General features: G+C 40.2%; 1 protein-coding gene across 2 annotated transcripts in view; it reads right to left on the bottom strand.

Annotated features, from left to right (window-relative positions):
• The window catches only part of LOC103370754 (lissencephaly-1 homolog), a 38,904-nt gene that overhangs the window by 6,562 nt on the left and 12,534 nt on the right, over positions 1 to 19,808 (bottom strand). For both annotated transcript variants that reach the window (XM_008299902.1, XM_008299903.1), the window contains exons 3-9: positions 12,441 to 12,525; positions 9,582 to 9,656; positions 9,095 to 9,301; positions 4,096 to 4,264; positions 2,496 to 2,598; positions 2,149 to 2,377; positions 96 to 197 (exon numbers count right to left, since the gene is read on the bottom strand). In XM_008299902.1, the coding sequence (XP_008298124.1) occupies positions 96 to 197; positions 2,149 to 2,377; positions 2,496 to 2,598; positions 4,096 to 4,264; positions 9,095 to 9,301; positions 9,582 to 9,656; positions 12,441 to 12,525 (970 nt within the window). The remainder of the gene's footprint in view (positions 1 to 95; positions 198 to 2,148; positions 2,378 to 2,495; positions 2,599 to 4,095; positions 4,265 to 9,094; positions 9,302 to 9,581; positions 9,657 to 12,440; positions 12,526 to 19,808) is intronic.

Consider the following 19,808-nt stretch of genomic DNA (forward strand, 5'->3'; position numbering starts at 1 on the left):
TATTTTCACACTTGTCATTTTAACCGAAAATGTAAACACAAATACAAATGAAAAAAATGTTTACTTAAAGGTTATTAGCATGAAATGGTCCTCACCAGTGTCATAAGGCACATGCCAATGCTAACATCCCACATCTTGATGGTTTTGTCTCTGGAGCCAGACAGCAGGAAGGGACCTGGCTTGCCACTCTTTTTGGACTGGTTGGGCACAAAGGGAGGAAAATGAAATATCAGTCATGTGTAATTTATTGTTGGTATTTTTTACAAATTTATGCTCAGACAGTTTTACACTTTCATTAGACTATACGTCTTTGCCACAAACATTAAGTCTTACAATTTGAACCCAAAACATTTTTTTTTTTTTTTTTTTATAGAATCATAGACTACAAATACAAAAAAATGTAAATCCCACAGCAATAAATAACATTTAACCCTCTGAATCCCAAAATATGCCCATGGGTTTGAAAGAGAGCTAAAAACTGTACAACAGGAAGAGTCATTGGACTTTCAACTGTCCCTCAGTCTTTGAACTAGTCATGTGCAACTTTCAGTTTCGTCTTTATAAACAACAAAATCTTATTTAAATTTTTTACAAACATAAACCATTTGCAGTAACCAGATTCTGTAAGACAAAAGAAAAATCAGTGTTCCTTGGCACAACCACAAAGCCATTCGTGACTCAGCTGCGACAAATAGTCACGTGATAAAAATGTAGGGACTTTTTGTCTCAACTGCAGGCTGTGTTTACACAGAGCAGAGAAAAAAGTATGTATAGCCACCGTTTTATATCCAGTATTGGTAACACCTGTGGGAACTTGGAAAAATGTTGTACATTCAATTATTTATTATTTCTTTTTACCTTTTTGTAATATAAATACTCAAAGAAATTAAACTTGTTTTCTTTTTTTATGATTTATGGCATTATAAATGTGACACACTGCACAAAAGAGATTGTTGAGTTCTCTTCACTTCTAGTCATGGTTGTGTTGTTTCCATAGAGGTGCAGGACTTTATATATTGTAGTGAAAAATTTGCAACTGTGAGTAAAAACATGACTAAAAAAAAAAAAAATAAAAAATGCTTGGGGCTCACAGGGTTAAGGTACAGAATTTTTAAAGAGACTGTACTGCAGCCTTGTAAAAACCCATCTAAAATAAGCTAATAAACTGCTACGTTTGGCATTCAGTGTGAATAAGACAGAAACAAAGACGTTTAACAGCCGTGTCAGGCACACTGGAAAAAGCAAAAATAGAATATTTTTTTAAATGACCTCAGGGCAACTGAATGTTTTATATTGACAATTAGTTTGACAGCACGTATGCAAACATCTGTGTGGCAACAGCTCCAGGTCTGTACAAAGTCAACAACTCCATCAACCCATTTACCCTGAAGTAATACGCAACCTCTCCACATGTTATACAAAACAAAAACAACAGCAAAAATCAGCTTCTGTGCAAATGAACGTAGGGTCGACTGGAACAACTGCTGCAAGGGAATATTTTGTTTTAATCTGTCAAGGTTACAATTGGACACACTCGAGATCACAAGGCATGAGGGGGGAGTCTGGGATGACTCTAGGCCATGTGGTTGTTCTGCCTGTGTATGCGCTTCATTTTGAGCTGGTCGGTTCACATGGCTGTCAGTCTGAGCAGTGACGTATGTGAGCCCATTGACATGGCTACGCATGTAGAGAAGGAACACACTCTCCATCATCTGATGGTGTGAGAAAAACAGCAGTTATCACCAAGAGAATCACATACTTTGTCTTGGTACATAACTACAAGTTTATCCTTTAAGGAAGTTCCCCAGCTCTGTTGCCAAGCTTTCTGCACAAGGTAGCACAGTAGAAACTGCATGATCACTCTTCCTGTTCTCATTGTCTCATTGGTTCAGAGTCTGGAAAATATGTTTCTAGCTCCACTACTTTCTCAGCAGGGAAAGTTAGCGATCAAACATAAATTGATCTGACACTGGTCTACTGATGAACTGATCCACATTTACCATATACTAAACAGACACCACCAAATAATAAGCAAATTGACCTCTGGGCTTCTGGACCCACCAGGAAGGAGAGAAAGAACTCAAACTGAACACGACAGTGTAACTTCAGTAAATAGAAACCTTAGATACACCAAGACCAGCTCTTTACCTCGGAGCCTGTGGCTTCTTGGATGGTAGGGAAGGCGCTCTCCGGTGCCCAGGAGATGCACTCCACCACATGTTCGTGTTCCCGCAGCTCAGCCTTGCATTCTTTGGAGGCCACGACCCACACGCGAACTGTCTGGTCGTTGGAGCAGCTGGCAATCAGTGTGCCATCCTGGTTGGGCCGCACCATACGAACCCACTCCCTGTGGCCTGTGAAGGTCTTCACACAGTAGCTAATGGAGATAAAACATCAAAGCAGTTATCAAGTTGTCAGAGTGGATTGGATGAGTTAAAGCACAATATGAGGGTTACATAATAAACAGATTGGTTTAAAAAAAAACATTTTCTTACCCAGTTGACACCTCCCACATTTTTATGGTTTTGTCCCTCGAGGCAGAAACGATGTGATCTCCATTGGGCATGATAGCTACAGACGAAACATTGTGGTCGTGTCCTGGAAAACAGAAAAGACAAAAACAAAATAACAGGTTGAGAGTTACAGCCTTTATAAGATCTCCTAACAGCACAACCCTATACAACATTTCAAGCATGGGGTTGTGATTTTAATCATTTCAGATGGCTACACATGATCCTTATAATCTTTCCTTCTTCACTTTAACCAACAGAATCAAAATTCTGTCACAATTTTTACACATTTCAGCACCCAACAGTGCCAAAAAAACAACAGGTTTGGTCATAATTAGCCAATTAAATGACAAGTGAGGCAACCAATTTGCTGGGGCTTATTTTGTTCCATGGAGAATAAGAGATGCCTAATTACCTAGATGCTTGGCCATATTTAAGCTGCTAAACAGATGAAGACAACAGTGAGTATACTCCAAAAGGCCAGCTTAACTGTGTGTGTGTGTGTGTGTGTGTGTGTGTGTGCACTAACACATGCCACAAGGCTATAATAATGGGTGGCTGTTACACAGAAAAGTGCTATCTGGTGCTGAAGAGGATAATTAAACTGCTGTCCAAATCGTCACTAATCTACTTCACCAGTCGGCATTGTGGTGTGTTTTTTTTTTTTTTTAAAGATGAGAAAAAAGTCGGAATGGATTAAAAACGGACGAAAGGTTGAGTAGATGAATTAAAAGTGAATGGAGATGGGAGTAAAAAGAAGGATGGAGGGGAAATGGTGGAGAACAAAACTAAACAGCAGGCTCAGTTGGATGAAAGGTTTTAGACAGTGATCTGTACAAGCATTTTCTGCACAGTAAACGCAGCTCGTGTGTTTGAGGAAGTGTGCCAGCAGCTCACACCCTCGTTTACAACAAGTAAAAAAAAAAAAAAAAAAAAGACTGGCAACCAGTAAAAGCTTTAGCTCACTTGGACGAAATGCAGGATTTGCAACTCAAGTGTCAATTTAAGAAAGCCAGAGTGGTTTTAGTCTTTTCACTAAGCAGGCTTATTTATTTCATCAATATTCATTCATGTCTGCTTCACAGTCAGACATTAGTGGGCACTTCTAGAAAAGGTTTAAAGACAAGAAAATATTATTTGCGTAGTGGACCCTAAATCAGTAGAGCCTGAGGGCCCATGTAAACCATGATGCCATCATTTACTGGCAATTAGGGTGTTAAAAGTGTGGTAAGAAAAAAGGGCTGTTTCAAAAATGGCATGACTCGTGGCACAGTAGATTCTCAGATAAGAATTATTAAAAACTTCTACCAATTCTTTACTGTTAACAGTTAAAGAGAAGCTGTACATGCAGTCATTTTGGTAATAAGGCAGTGAATTTGAGCTTCATTATATGTGACCACAAACATGATTCGTACCACCTGAACACTGTGCACACTCAAACTACATTTAGGTACATCACAAACACAAGAGTATGCATACACTAATGATATAAAGGACAGTAGCTTTGATGCATGCCTGACTATTTCAAAACCTTTGCTGAAAATTGTTAAAATGCTAAAAAAAATATAGTGTTTCATCTTCTTACCGTGCATGGTCCTGATGCATTCGAAGCCTTGGAAGTCCCACAGCTTGATAGTCATGTCTGCAGAGCAGGAAGCTAGCAGCTTGCCAGTCTGGTCAAACGAGATGTCCTGCACCGAATCTGTGTGGCCCTTCAGTGTGCGTTCAAAGTCTCCGGTCTCATAGTCCCACACCTGATGAAAAGAACATATTCTTTCAGTATGTTTAAAGGAACCTACATATATTGCTGGCAGACAGAAGTAACCATAGTCATGGTTTTTGCTCTTTATTTTAATCTGTATCCCTTTTCCAAACCCCAGTGCAGCCCCCAAATGTCACATCATCTGTGTCTCCATGTCACACCATCCTCCACTGAGCAGTCCAGCAGCGAGAAGAGAGAACCAGGCTGCCCAGTGAAGTCAAACAATCAGACATGCTGATGGCCTTCAGCACACGCTTTGTGGTTTGAATTACAGAATCTGTGACACATTACAGTTGCCAGTGGCAGAGATGCATAAGCCCGGATGCTGATTAGGGTTACAGTTAGGCCTGATAAAAGCCAAGCGACAGTTTATTGTGCTGAGTGTGGCGCTGCCAGTTGGACTACAGACAGAATATGGAGTCAACAGTAGTAAGCCTGATTTTCTAGCCTGAGAAAGCTGTTGCGTCTCTGGCTTTTAAGCAGACAGACGGTTTGTCACAGAGGGATAAACCCTCCTTGGTGCCTCTCTTAGGGTGAGGGATTTTGGGCAGACGGTGACAGGAGACCCCTACCCTCTCCTCCCCCATCCTTGTGATTCTTCTGTCCCCTCCCCAAAGGAAGCTACAGATGGCCATGAGGTACAAAGTGCACAGAGGGGGTTTATCAGTTCAATGCAGTTAATGTGTTTGGAGGTGCATCAGGTTTAACAGTCTACACACATTTAAGAGCATTTAGAAGCAGCATCTAAAGCACACATAATCCACCGACTACCTGTAACTCAATACCACAAGACTGATCATTCTTCCTGGCACTTGTCCATGGTATTATTTAAGCAGCAGCTGAAACACTTGCCCAATAATATAATGATTAATGAATTGTTTTCCTTCAGTGAAAATGCCTTTGATGTTTGTCATTCTAAAGCCAACAATATTACAAAGACTTCCTTTGTGTGTGCCATTTGTGAAACAAGCAATGAGTAAGCTGACACTCACGTTCTTTGCCCTTGTTTAAATTAACCTAGCCTCTGGCTGACATGTCTGAGTGTGCAGAGTGTACCAGGACCTGATGATTTACATACTGCTCACAGCATGAAAAAGGACTGCGCACTCAACATTTTTTTTCTTATTGAATTTCAACTGACATATAGGGAGAAATGGAGATTGGCACAACAACATTTTGGCTATACTTTCTTTGGAGTGATATTTTACCCACAGTTTAAACTAAACAACAAGAAATGTCTACTGATTTGGGTGCTCAAACGGTTTTGTGTTTTGGACTAAGACTACTGGTTATACATCCCTCAGTTCCCATATTTGTCTCTTCTTTGTTTGAGTGGGATGCTATTTATATCTTGCCATGTGAAGATGTAACCTCGAGGTCTTCACAAAAACAGAAATGAAAGAAAAAGAATGGCTTGGTTTGGCTACAGAAAGCTAAAGCATGTGACAGTTTACACCCTGTTAAGAGGTGAAAAACATCAGGGAGTTTAACAAGGGAATTTTTTTCAAGTTTTGTTTCTTTATTTCTAGTTGCTATTGTCACCTGTTAAACTTACATAAGAGTTCTCAATCCTGATGCGCTCATATAGCCTACTAACAATTTCTGAAAGCTGGCAACACATTCATGAGGAGGTGTTATGATATGACAGACACAGGGACTTAAAAAAAATAAATAGAATTGGTGCAATGTTACCTTGTGTTTACCAGCTTCCGGCTACATGAAGTAGCTGTTGCTACTGTAGCAATTAGTCATAGTTTGATGTTTCTACAGTGGAAAGCTTCAGGAGCATTAGTGCTTAACTTTTCAGTACAATGATACAAGTTATTGTTAATCACTTTATTATTTTCATTAAAAAAACAATATAACATGAACACCTATTCTAAATTTAAAAAAAAACACCTTCAGACAACCTCAGTGATATCATGCTGTTCTCAGCACACATTAAAAACACAAATACTGACACATTTTTATCATACAGTGCAAATACAATAACTGATTCCAATGTTGTACAGAGGAATCCAACTCTAGCCATGCTAAATAACAGCTGATAGTAGCTCTGCTAGTCCTTTAAACTGTACATTGTTGTATGAAACTAGTCAGATATTACTAAAATGCAGGTACAAGATGATCACAATCAACCAATCTCACTTCACACAATGCAACACATCCCTTTTTCCAGTAAAGACAGGAAGTTTAAAGACAAAGTTATGAGGTTGAAGCATTTCCTTGTTTTTGAACCACATGTGGTCAATATGTCAAGAGTTGTTTGGACTGCATTGTGATTTTACTCTGCACCTTTGTTCTCTGTTCTTGCTACTGTGACTGTTTCCATGGGTCCTCATCTTCTTGTATTACTCGCTATACATGTAGCTGCATACATTTTTAAGGTGAGGAGCTACTATAGGGTGGCAAGCACAGATGAGACTGACATAGATGTACAGGTTGATGCAAGCTGACTTACAGAAACACAAAAGCTGTCTAAGCTGGAAAATGATTACTTTTAGATTTTGTTTTCTGGACAGAATAAACAAAAAGACGTGTTAATAAGTGAGCTTTAGCGATACTCGTAGGCAACCTTGTTACATTTGGACTAAGCTGAGAGTCGTTTTCTGCCTCTCTCAAGTCTTCATGCTCAGCTAACCTAAGCTAAGTATTTATCAGCTCCTACATATTGACAGACAGGGAGTTCAATCTGATTATCAGGCCAGGCAGCCTCACTGGCATCAGGTGGAAAACCGAGCTTCTTAGTCTGTGCTTCTCTACGTAAAAAGCACAAGGTCTACTCCCTGGTTAAAAATTCAACAGAGCTCTTGAAGAGAAGAAAACTAGGACACAGAGGGAGTCAGGTCAAGACGCAGAGAGACGAAGCAACCGGGTGAAGATTTGCAAGAAAGCGTGGCTGAATTTTAGATTTGGGCAGTAGCCTGACTGCTCCAGGGGAATGGATAGCTGGTGGTGGGTAGTCATGGTGGGGCAGCTAATGCTTTAAGTGGAAGACAAATGAGGCAGGATGCTGAGAGGCGGGGCTGCAGAGGGAGGGAGGGGTGTGGCTGGAAAAGGAAGAAGATGCCAAAACGGAGAGAGGGATCCCTGCTGTGGGGGTGTAGCCAAGGGGGGAGATGTACAAGTGTCTCTTATTGTCTCATGAATAAAATATACATAACAAACAGCTCAGTGGAGTATTGGCATTGTGCAGTGAAGCAGTGGAGAGACACTGCAGCAGAAATAGCTCAGAGACAGACCATGGAGTTTATATAAAGCATCTAGGGATACATACATGACACAGAGACAAAGATCCTTGTGTATCTTAGGGCGTAGCTAGGAAGGAGAATCACAGGAGTGGTGGAAATGCTAAGGGAAGTGAAGCGTAATGGAAATAACGAGGGGCGAGGAGCAACATTCAGCAGATCGATCAGAAACTGTGTGGTAGAGCTGCAAACCAACCTGGCACAAAATTTAAAAGACCACTTTGTCAATTTCAAACCAGAATCATATTATTTTAGTGTGGGGAGGATGTGTAAAAAACAAACAAAAGGTCACTGCAATCTCTCAAGCAGGACAATGTGCTTTCATTACCTTAATCAACACCGTATATGTCTCAAGGTGTATATAAAGAAGCTCCAAAATCACAGAAATGTTCATGATGTCTTTTTTTTCTTTAAAACCAGACAGTATGTTTGAACATTTCTCACAAGCATAAATGCCTGCTTTAGTCCAAACACTGTAAATGAAAACATTAGCATATTCAAATATTACCCATACTGAACGGCAGCTGTGCCATCTGTGCAAGCTGGGAATGGAAGGAATCACACACTGAATAATGGGTCTGTAGAAATACTTAAAACAGTCAGAACTGACTGTGTACAACAACAGCACTTTCTCTACGTAGCCATCAACAGGGTGCTCACACCAGTCTATCTACCATAAACATCTTTATCTTCACCAGTTAAACATTTTGTATAACCTAATTTAAAATCCAGCTGTGCACGGCATGATGACATCTGCTTAAAATCCAGCTGTGCAACAAATGACGACATCTGCTGAACTTAGTCTGACATCAATACTGTTCTCATTAATGTCTGATAATGTATTAAGTGACAAACTTGCTTAATTATAAAATAGTGCATTTATTATGATGCCTAATAATTGAAATTAATTGATATTGAACATCTTAAACCCAAAGATGTCAATCAGACATAGAGGCTGCTTTTATCTTGGAAAAATCTAAATGTTTAATGCATCTGCCATCAAGGTGGAACCTTAGTGGAGGTAATATGTAATTGCAGTTTGCTTGTTTTCAGGATTATGCAAAATCTGCAGATTTTCATGAAACTTGGTGGAGAGATAGGCCATTGTCAAAGGAAGAACCCATTCAATTTTGGTGGGGATCCAGATCATTTTCTTTCAAAGTTCTGAGATAGAGCATTGGCCTTGGCAGAGGTCTAGGTGCTCTGAGTGCCTTTTTAGTTATTAATGCCTCAAATACCAACTGTGGATTTGGAAACAGTCACATGTAGAGACAGGCATACTGAGAAACATAATGTACACACAGAGTACACAGTTCGGTTAAACTGGAAACAACCAACCCCACATACCTTCATTAAAGCTTTCAGGAACAGTTTTGCTGATTTGCAAACCTTCAGCCAAAAGACAAACTTATCAGTGAAATCACCTGCTGCAGCTTTTGTTTAAAAACCTGCTGACTCTGAGCTCTCTGCAGTACAAAATAGCTGAGATGTCCTTCCCAATTAAAAAGATCAGGTATGTAAGTTTTACAGGCCTATTTGTCAGAGCACCATTTCCACCACAGAGCAGCACTGACCTTTATTGTTGCGTCCTCAGAAGCCGACACCATGACGCTGAAGACTGGGTGGAAGATGACACGGGTGACTGGACTGCGGTGGCCACTCAGCGCGTACCTTTCTGGAGGGCGTGGGATCCACTCTTTGGGGTCACGCTTCTGACTTACGGGCCCACCCAGGGTGATTTCCTCTTTAGCTTCATTCAGTTTGGATTCAAGTTCCATCACCTGCCCAGAGCGCACAGGTGCAAGTTGGTGAGTGGAAAGAAATATGCATTTTTGTAGATCATTACAACAGGGGAGGGGATATAAAGTTTCATAAGAAACTTTTAATGCTGTAATGTTTGTTGAAGTCTGTCTTTTAAACAAATTATTAAACAGCTGGGTGAATGCTTTACTTGGTAGACTTCCGTTTGGTGTTAACAGTGGATTCAGCAGTAATGTCACGAACCGTTCACAAGACTACAATCCCCACAAGCATTCTTTGAGCAGGAGAAAACTCACAAACCTTCTTTTGTAATCTGATGACTGAGGTCCATTTTTTTTCCAAAAGGCCAGCATACTTCTTATCCAATTCTTCATTCTGTGGAGAAAGAGGGGGGGATATCAGCCAAACAAGCAAAAAAAGCCAATCAAAGTCGTGGGCTCAGCATAATCGGTGAGGCCTGTGGGAGGGGGGCCAGCTGGGGTGGCATGTTGAGGTCTTTGCTTATAGTAAGAAAGAACAAGGAATTATTTACACACCCCTCACAGGCCAACACTGACTGCCAGACAGTGCCAACCTACTGTACAACACACATACATACTATACACACATGAACACACACCCTAGTCCTAATCCTTCTCACGCAAGCTAATCTCCTGCAGACAAGAAAGGCTTAGGCAGCTTACAGCCACACAGCCGGTACAGGAGGCAGCGGTGGAAGTTAACTTGTGGCAGTCCTGGCAGACAGAAGCCCGATTCCACCTGCAGGCTAATGCCTTGAGCTGGCCACTGCCTTTTACATAACGGACTTCATGGCACAATCTGTTTCTTGCTGCCAAGAAAAAACATAAAACAATGCAGTGGCATGTTTTCTCCATCGCTACTTAGAAACGAAATATAAAACTAGCAATTATTTTTACAAATTTTAAACACTTTAGTCTACTACATGTCAGAAAATCGCAAAATATGTCCATAACCAAGCCTAAAGTAAAGATTCATCATTTGTCAAAAAATAAATTAATGAATTTAAAAAAACTTGAATTAGCTACTTCTTTAGGTAATTAATTAAGGTCTCTGAATCTGACTGATATTGTTTAAAAATACCACAATAACTCAAGAGTAACAATTTAAAATGTTGAAAGGGACCGTTTTCTTTTTCCTATAAATATTTTCATGTAATCTGATTAAACACACAGAGAAAAAACACACAAGATGATGAAGTATTGCCTTGTTTAACCTTATTTTAACACACAATACAACGGTTCTGGTGCCACCGTATATCCATGCCTCAAGGGTGCTACTAGCTATCAAAGCATCAAAAACCCACATTGACAGACAGCCATGGGTGTCAGTGAGGGAGAAAATTAGCGTTGCGCTCCAATTTCACAGCTACCTCCTCAGCCTCGGCTGGAAACAAAGCAGACATCCTTGAGGTGTGGAGAGTTGCAGGCAATACCAATGCCTATATTTAACACTTCTGAATGACAAGAGGTGATTCCTCTGAATAACACAAGGTGTTGGGGAGGAAAAAAAGAAAAAAGACAAAGACATGTACTGAGGCGCTGTAGAGAAATAGAGGAGAAAGAAGGAGAGCAGGGAACCCAGTTTGGACAAATCTGCAATCATCTAATCTGCCATCTGCCTGGACACCAACACACACAAAGACACACAGACATGCACACGAAATGACAAGTGCCAGACTCCATTGCAGCCTGCCAGCCTATTGGCAGTGGGTAATAAACATGCACATATGTGTGTGTTTGTCTGTGCATGCAGGTATGTACATTTTCTTTCACAAGGCAAGAAAAAAACTAGAGCATGACCTCTATTAATTATTTCTACTAGCACACACAGCCTGGCACCACTACTCTAATCGCCACAAAGAACTAAGGTGAAGAGCATTTAATTCACAATGAACAAAATGAAACCACGTTTAACAGACATGAAAAGCATGGATAAAGAATGCCTCACAATGTGGTCTTAGGAAAATGGTGCTTAAAATCACTTGGCTGTTTAGCACGGTCGTGCGAAAGTGTGTGTGCCTGAGTACTAATACCCAACAGGGTGCACCGATCCCTCTGTGCCATTCATCTATTATTCAGCCTGCTTCCAAAGGGCTGCCACATGGAGAACGACTGGGAGAAGAACGCATAAAGACACTGAGGAGGCAGGGGAGAGGTATCACGTGAAGGTAAGGTGAAAGAAAGATACTACAAGAAGCAGAAGAAGGAATAGTGAGATGAAAAACTGACTCAGATGAAAAGGGTTCCAGATAATAAGTAGTAAGAAGACAAACATGAGGAACAGTGAGCTCTGGAGCTCCTCAAACTTCAGAAGCAAACAAATCCAGTTTTAGAAACAGAGTTTGTTGCAACATTATAATCTTTATGAACGTAGGATTTACGGACACAGTTTCAGTTGATTTAACTGTGCTGTATTTCTATTATTTCACACACCACAATTGACTTTAAATCATTAAGGGTAGGATAAATAACAGAAACACCCCTCAGAATAACATGAGCAAAAACATGACAAAAAGACAAATGAGAAAAACATGGCTCAGATGTAGTATTAAGTGGGGCTGAAAACAAAACAGAATGCTGCTATATTTTGGTGCCATGCAGAAAAGGAGGAGGAAAATACACTCAGTGGTCACTTTGTTATGAACATTACATCTATTTCTAAAAGACAAAAAAGTAACTAACACCCCATGACAGTAAATTGAAGATTACAGGCAGCATACAAGTAGACTCAGTGACATAACAGCTCTACTGAATTGTGTTGTATTGTACAGTTGTGCCTATCAGAGTGGCCACTGAGCATTTTTAACGGTATTTAGCCCCAACTGATTCTCATTACATTTAAAAGCAAAGGCAATAATGTAAAAAAATAAGAAAGGGATATATATATATATATACCACATGGCACCAAAAATGCAATATTTACAGGTGAATGAAAGCTCCTCTCAAGATCAGTTAGCACAAGCATGCAGCACAGACCCCCTAATCAGACAGAGCATCCTAATTGGGTGCAGGTGCTCCCGGTCACACTTGTGAACATGTTGACAAAAATGAGAAATAAAGTGGAAATCAAGGCATATTATTTGTATAAATTGGTCTGATTGGCTGTGCAGATGCATGTGTCCACCCTTAATCTACTCACATTATCTAATTCCGCCTCCTTCTTGAAAGTGGAATATGCTTCTTCATATCCATTGGAACGTAGATAATCAGCTATCGCTCGATTTCTGAAACAGACAAAGAGAAACCATAATTAGTTCTCCTGATTAGCAGACAAGATAGTGGTTAAAATTCCTCGAGAAACATTGTGCGTAATAGAGCTGTATTCAACACCGTAAAACAAAGACAGAAAATGAGCAAGTTCAGGAAAAGTGTCAGACAAAGCTGCAAATTTAACATGCTTTTCACACATTCAGAATGTTATCACACTATATAATAAAAATGCTTTGCATGCATAAATGCAGTCCAAACAGTTAGCACCATCTACAACAATATACAATGACTCTCTCTCTCACACACACACACATGCATGCACACACACACACACACACACACACACACACACACACACACACACACAGAGCTGAGTCTGCCCATTTGACACAAATTGAGAACACATCTGTCAAGCTTTTATAATGAGCTCTTGTTGCTGTGGGCAAATAATGGGAATGGACGACTCCCCATGGTGTAGATATGGGGAAAATGAGAGGCAGTATACATCCCACCATCACCCACATACACACAGAGAAAAAGAGAATAATCCCTGTGAACTCTATAAGCTTCTGGCTACTGATACTTTGCTCCAAAGCATGTCCTTTCCAGGCTTAAGTTTACAGACAAACACAAGCGGATACTCAAGGATACCAGACCTTTCAGTGAGCCGACACAAAGGTGGTGGGGAAGGTAGCAGCAGTGAATAACAGTCCCACTATTTCAAATATGTGAAGAGAGATGGCCAGATAGGACACACAATAGACTAGACAGGCAGGGCTGAAAGCGAGGAGAGAGGAAGCTACCTTCACTCTTCCCGTTTTTGTCTCCTAAGCTGCCATTAGGGAAACCCACAAATCTCTATCACACATACATATAACACACACATTCACATACATACATGCATAAAGGACTGGTTTACGACTGCAGCCTCAGCAGCAGTTCAATTTACCAAGAGCTATTAATGAGGTTCAAGTCAGTTAGTCTCAACAGTTCAGGCTTTTATACTCTGTCTAATTAGGTTTGCATGAGGTTGCAGAAAAGTGAAATATTTATTTTACTCCTTTTTTTCCCCACCAAGATGTTACACTTAGTGCGACTACAGTTTTTGAACTCTAATAACTCTGCTATTTTCAGTAGAGTGAGACAAGACTTTGATTGAGGACTGGGAGTAATTCAATATAATCAAAAGTCAACTTTCAGTTTAACTAAATTATTACTTTACAAAATTATTGTCTTCCACAATTCAATTGATTTAATTTTGGCTAATAAAGTCATCACTCAGTGTATGTTTGCAGCCTGGGGATACATACTGATACTGGTAAAATATTCTTTTTAGTGATATTGAATACTGACATGTCCTATATTGGCAATGTCTACACTATCATAATCATCTATTTAAGCATATTGGCAAAGTCAATTTACATCTTTACTGCAATATGGTTCACAATGAACACACAGTAATGGAGTTGCAGTATGCAAATAGGAAAAACAAGGGCAGTATCTATTAATGTTCCTTTAATTCACAGAGAAATACCACATGTCCCAACAATTAGGTTGTGCTAACCTGGCTAGCATGGTTGAAGTAATCTTCCACACTAAAGCTCCACAGCTGGACCTTCAGTGTTTACATGTATGTCCCATATGTGGATAAGACACAAATTCTAATTAAGCTGCATTAGATACAAACACTCATTTAAACTCACTCATAACAGGAAACTACAAAAATTAGCACTATTGCTTGATTTGTAAAAACTGTGTTGTGGTTTTCAGGCTCCAGAGTTTGGCCCATAATGTGGCCTCTGCTGCTTTGATTTTGGTCATACTTTTTTTTATATCTCTTTTGCAAGTATTCAAGAAAGTTTTCATGACTAAACAAGCCTTGTGAACACTGATTATTTTGACAGTATCAATGTTGACATTGTATTTCTTTGTGACTGTCTAGAAAGGCCTATTTTCTAGTAAAGGCTAAACTTATTAAAGAACTGATATTAAATTGCAGAATAATTACTTTAAGAATACAAACAAAGAAAATGAACTCAAGAGTACCTGATAAAAATGTTCTGTTCCTCAAACAGTAATACAATATTTTCTTGGCCTTCCAGTGTTTGTGCACACCATTAATGCCAGGAGACGCCAGACAAGCTGTCAGGCAGGCAGTGCTTTGAGGTGCCAATATGAAGGGGGTGGGGGGTACAATCTGTCAGCCCAGCCTGTGCCCCCTGCGCCCTCACGGTCAGCGTTGAGCACTGAAACCCCCTTCTCCCTCTGCCCACCTGAATCCCCATGACAACAGGAGCAGACCTTATTACAGCTCAAGGTTAGCAGGAGGTTATCTACTCTTCTGACAGCCTGCCGCAAGTCTAGAAAACTAGCAAGGAGGGCCGAGGTGTGCTAGCATGTCTGAGAAAGTATGTAAGCAGGTGAAGGAAGCAGAAGTACAAAGGAAGCTTTGATGTGGTGTGTGTGCTTACAAGCCTATGTGCTTCCACCACCAAACAAAAATACAACGTATCAGAGTACAGAATATTAGGAAGAATACAAGCTGGCTCCCAGTACCAGCTACAAGTCACAAAAGTCAGTTTCATAACCAACTGTCTACAATCTGTTAATCACATGGTGAAGAGTTTTATCTATGTTGCTCCAAGGTGGCAAGGTGATGATAGCGAATCATATTCAAAGTGTTTTTACATCATGTAAAAACAACAGAACCCACACAACCATGCCATTTGCATGAACTAGCAAAGTCAGGCAGCAAAAAAGTGAACAAAATGGTGCTAATATTTATATACACACAGCTGAAAGGCAGTGGACAATACTAGAGATCCACAGTGCTGAAATCAGTCAACCACACAGAAGACCCACCACTCCCCCAACTCCCGCTTCACTCTGGATTTGCCAAACAAACAAAACAAACACCAATGCCCTGTTTTCAATATGCAAAGTCCCCAACGACTGCGAGGAAAAAGGAAGAAAATAGGGGAAAAAGAGGAACTAATGTATACTAATTTCGACAGAAGGAGAGCAAACCGGCTGGTTTCTATGGTTACTAGCAGCCCACAGCTAGATGACGTGATGGGGGAGATAGTGAGAAAGAGGGCAGGGCGAGTACGTGGACGGAGAGGACAGATAGAAGAGGAGAAAAAGAACAATAGATGGCCCAAAAGCCTGTACAGTATCCAGACACTTTCTCTGCTTCAGTGAGATCAAAAGACTTTCTCTTTGAGGACAACACAGTACTGATCACCCCTCAACTATTCAGCAACTCCAACAGCAACGTCTGTTTGAAAGCGCTCATAATCTCTGTGTCATCAAGTGCAGCCTATGTGAGCCTCACGTGGTTTATATCAGTGCTATGGTCCATCAGACCTCTGGTACAACACTGCTCTCTCATGTACCATAACCCCTTAATGGAGCAAGCAGGATAGACTGTGAGATAGAAACAGGGATGGATGTGGGAGAGACGCATGACTTCATTCTTCTGAGAAGAGGGGTGAGTCAGCCATTCAGCATGTCCATGACAGTGACATCATTTCCTCCATGAGCCTACACTTTCACATCATTTTAAGAGCTGCCAACTCTTACTAACACAGCCTTCGCCTGTTGACGAACTTCACCACATTCTATGCAAATGATGAAATTGATACTCGTTTTATTGACTTAACCATGCTGAGGATTGTGCTGAAAAATACATCAAGCACATCTCAAATAGTTCAAAACTGAGATAGCTTTGCATATAGTGGTGGCTGGGCCTTTCTGTTTCAAAGGTCATTGGATTATTGGATTATCCAACACTTTTAGCTGTTGTTCAATAATTGCAGCATGACTATCAGCAAACTTTAGTGATACAACTTGTAGTGGATGGTTAAATGAATCATACATTATAGGCCTGGCTGAACTAATGATAGTGATATGTACCAGCAATACACATTTCATCAATACAATAAGAAGACAGTTTGAGAGAATGTTAAATAGTTTACTAAGATTCATCAGATCCAAACTGCTATGAAAGCACTAAACCAAAGAGCAGAGTTCTGTTGCAAGAACAAAGTCTCAGTGTGCTCCCCCAGCTCAAAACCAGCCTTTTACACTGTACTATATTTACACTATAATGTAGCTTGGTGCCCTCCATCACTTTCCATGTTGGTTTACGTGCAAGTCTCCCAAGGCCAGCTACTTCACAGCTGCCTGGACCTCTTGTTGCCTTCATCTGCACCCACAAACCTCCTCTGGTGAAGTATTTAGCCTGCAGGGACTGGTGGTTGCCCTTATGAGTTGGGCTTCACAGTCAAAAAACACCCTGACACCCTGCTGTGAGGCCAGACAGACTTTATGTGGGGATGTGTGGAGGCTGATTCGGGTCTCTGTCCGGTGATACCTGATCCAGGCCCGCCATTAGGAACTTTAACCTCAGAGCGGTGTGGTGGCTTCATGCTGGTTGCACTCAGTGTACCTCTGTGTCTTAGTTGCAATAAATAGATATCAAGGAGAGATCGCTCCTTTATCGTTGTTTATTTACGGGTGTAAATGTAATTAAATGTGTTTTCTATTGTTGTGTTTACATTAAAATTATTACCTGTGTACCTTGATAAATAGGTTTAAGTAGTAACTAAAGTTTGAATTTCTCTTGGTGTTGAATAAAAATTAAAAATGATCAGAAACTGTAGACTGATATGAAAAATGTTATTCAGCTACATCACTCTGCCATAGTACCTTATCTGTAGTAGGAATTCCACTGCCAACAAACTCCAAGCTGTGGCAACAAAAGAATTCCTGGTAAAGATACCAAGACTATGATTTTAGATTAATGTGTGGTTGTCCATTTAATGCATTTAAATGCCCAATTATTGCAGATTTATTAACTATCAGAGCACAGAATTTAATCAGCCAACAAGCACTTTCTTGTCAAGCCACAGATTATGATACATTTAACTAACGGGACATTATGCATATGGCACTCGCAGCAGCTACAGTTGCCTGGCCAGGCCATTTCCCCCTGCCATATATCAGTTTACAGGCACAAACCTTTTCTAGACCAGACTACGTACGAGCCTGTTTCGTTTTCAAGACCGTTGATAAATATTTAATAGGAAGTGGCTCACTTTGAAAAGTCTCTTGGCACATATAAAATTCACCTTTTTATGGATTACTTCACAAGCATATATCACATTCTATGTTTTTTTCTTTAAGCAGGCTGCACAACTCTGAGCCATGCACTGTTTGACAACAACTGTATGACCACCACTACTCACTGAGGCTCAGTGGAGCTTAAGATTTTCTGGCCGCCTGACTGTGCTCCAAAAAGGTGACAGAGGCTGTGCCAATAGTTGGTCTGTGGGATGATAACCATTGTGCAAACATTAGAGGCCAGTGCTGTGTGGTGATGCAACCACCATCTCTGCTGAATACTCATATTCATGCAGCATGGCCATTCACAATGCACAGTAGTATTGGTAAAGAAAAATGTCTGAAAAAGGCATAAAACAGCTGATTTCACATTTATTTTATCTGCATTTCTAAAGTGAAGCCTTGCTAACTTGATGTGGTTTGTCATGTAGAAACAAGGAGTGGGGCTGTCTTCATTTCAGGACTAAAACTAAGCAAAGTTCCACCACACAAAATTAGCTTTACCATTATTAGTATTTCCCTTTTTTTATTTTTCAGGTTCATGAAAAAAAAGGGCAATGCACAAATGTTATTCATACATTTCTCAAATTTATGAGCTAAAGGAACAGGGAATCATTTAAGAGCTGGTATGAACAAAAGCTTTCAATGTACCCAAGGCGCACATTTGTTTGGAGTTGGTGGAAGCATCTGAAAGCAAGCAAGGACAGACGTTTTTAAGCTTGACAACTTAAGTAACCCCAAGATGTAGTACTACTACTCAATCAAACAACAGAAGGAGCAATATTCCTAGCTGGTACATCCAGCCTTATCTCACATGTCCAGGACAGTCATGTCATGGGTAAACAAATTGCACCAATTTTTTGTTGTAAAAAAAAACAAAAAAAAAAAGAACTCAACTCATGTTGAAAGGTGCAATATGTGAAAACAAGAAAAGGGTATATTCTGCAAAACAGAAGGTGTGGATAGAAAGGTGGGCTGGTAGAGAGGTAAATTAGTCAAGTATCTAACAGCTACTATCTTCTCATGAAGAACTTGTCAACAGAATCAAAAATCATATGACAGGATTGCATAACTGCCCAGTCACCGCTGGATCTCTGTGGAAACTGTAACTGATCTACTATTTCTCTTGCTTGACTGATGAAGAGGAACTCCAGGCCTTGGCTACTGAGAAATGAAGCATGTCACCTGAGGGCAATCAGCACCAAGATTAACCACACAATTAATCCATTACATCAATTTAGAAGGGGAAAAAAAGGGCAGGGTAACTTATTTTCCCCCATCACAAAGCCTCTTAGAAGGGTGATTATCATAATGCAGTTAGCTTCATCCTGAAACAGGTATGTAGTGGGGAAGAAAAGGCAGTCTGCTTTCATATAAGTTAAGAGCACTGCAGTGGAGATCAAGCCTTAAGCCAGGAAAAACTTCAAAGGCTAAACTCCCTCTCATTGGGATTCACAGAAAAGACAAGGTCCAACCAGCAATGTCTGTTCACTAAATGTAGACTTAATACAACATTGACTTTTTCCATTATGAAGAGTGTGTGTGTATGCAGGAAGAGTTTAAGATCAAAAGCAGGCCTGAAAAACCTGCGACCAATTCTACACACCAAAATACACAACAAAGCCACACTTTTTCTATAGTGGGTGTGTGGCGTATGCACATTTTCTGTCACATGGTGATGATGGAGCTTTGTTGACAGAGCTGAAGCCAGAGTCAAATGTACTTTCCCTAATCCCATGAGGTTGTGTATAATTCAACCTTGGATAAACAAAGGATAACAAGGAGAGCCAATGTGTAAGACTAGGCTTCCAATCACACATGGAGAAGGAGGCAATAAGGTGAGTTGTTTGGTTTTTTTTGTTTTTTAACAAAACAATTTCTACAGTGGTAACAATTCTTTTTTTATTATCTGTAGTTGTAATAATGGTATTGTGTAAGGAGAGTTCTAAATGAGAAGGGTGTCTTTTATCATACTGGATTCTTTCATTGCAATGAAACATCCAATAACATGATCAGGGGGTGATAAAGAATTAGGGGTGCAACTTGTAATTTCCCACAAGTCAAAGAGATGTATTCAGATAGCTTTTTTGTATTTATTTAACAGTCCAACCCCCAAAGCGTCATATTTTTGTGGTTGATATTTGCATTTTTACAGAAAACTGACTAGCATTGA

Source organism: Stegastes partitus, unplaced genomic scaffold (assembly GCF_000690725.1).
Source record: "Stegastes partitus isolate 25-593 unplaced genomic scaffold, Stegastes_partitus-1.0.2 Scaffold1478, whole genome shotgun sequence".
Classification (NCBI taxonomy): Eukaryota; Metazoa; Chordata; class Actinopteri; family Pomacentridae; genus Stegastes; species Stegastes partitus.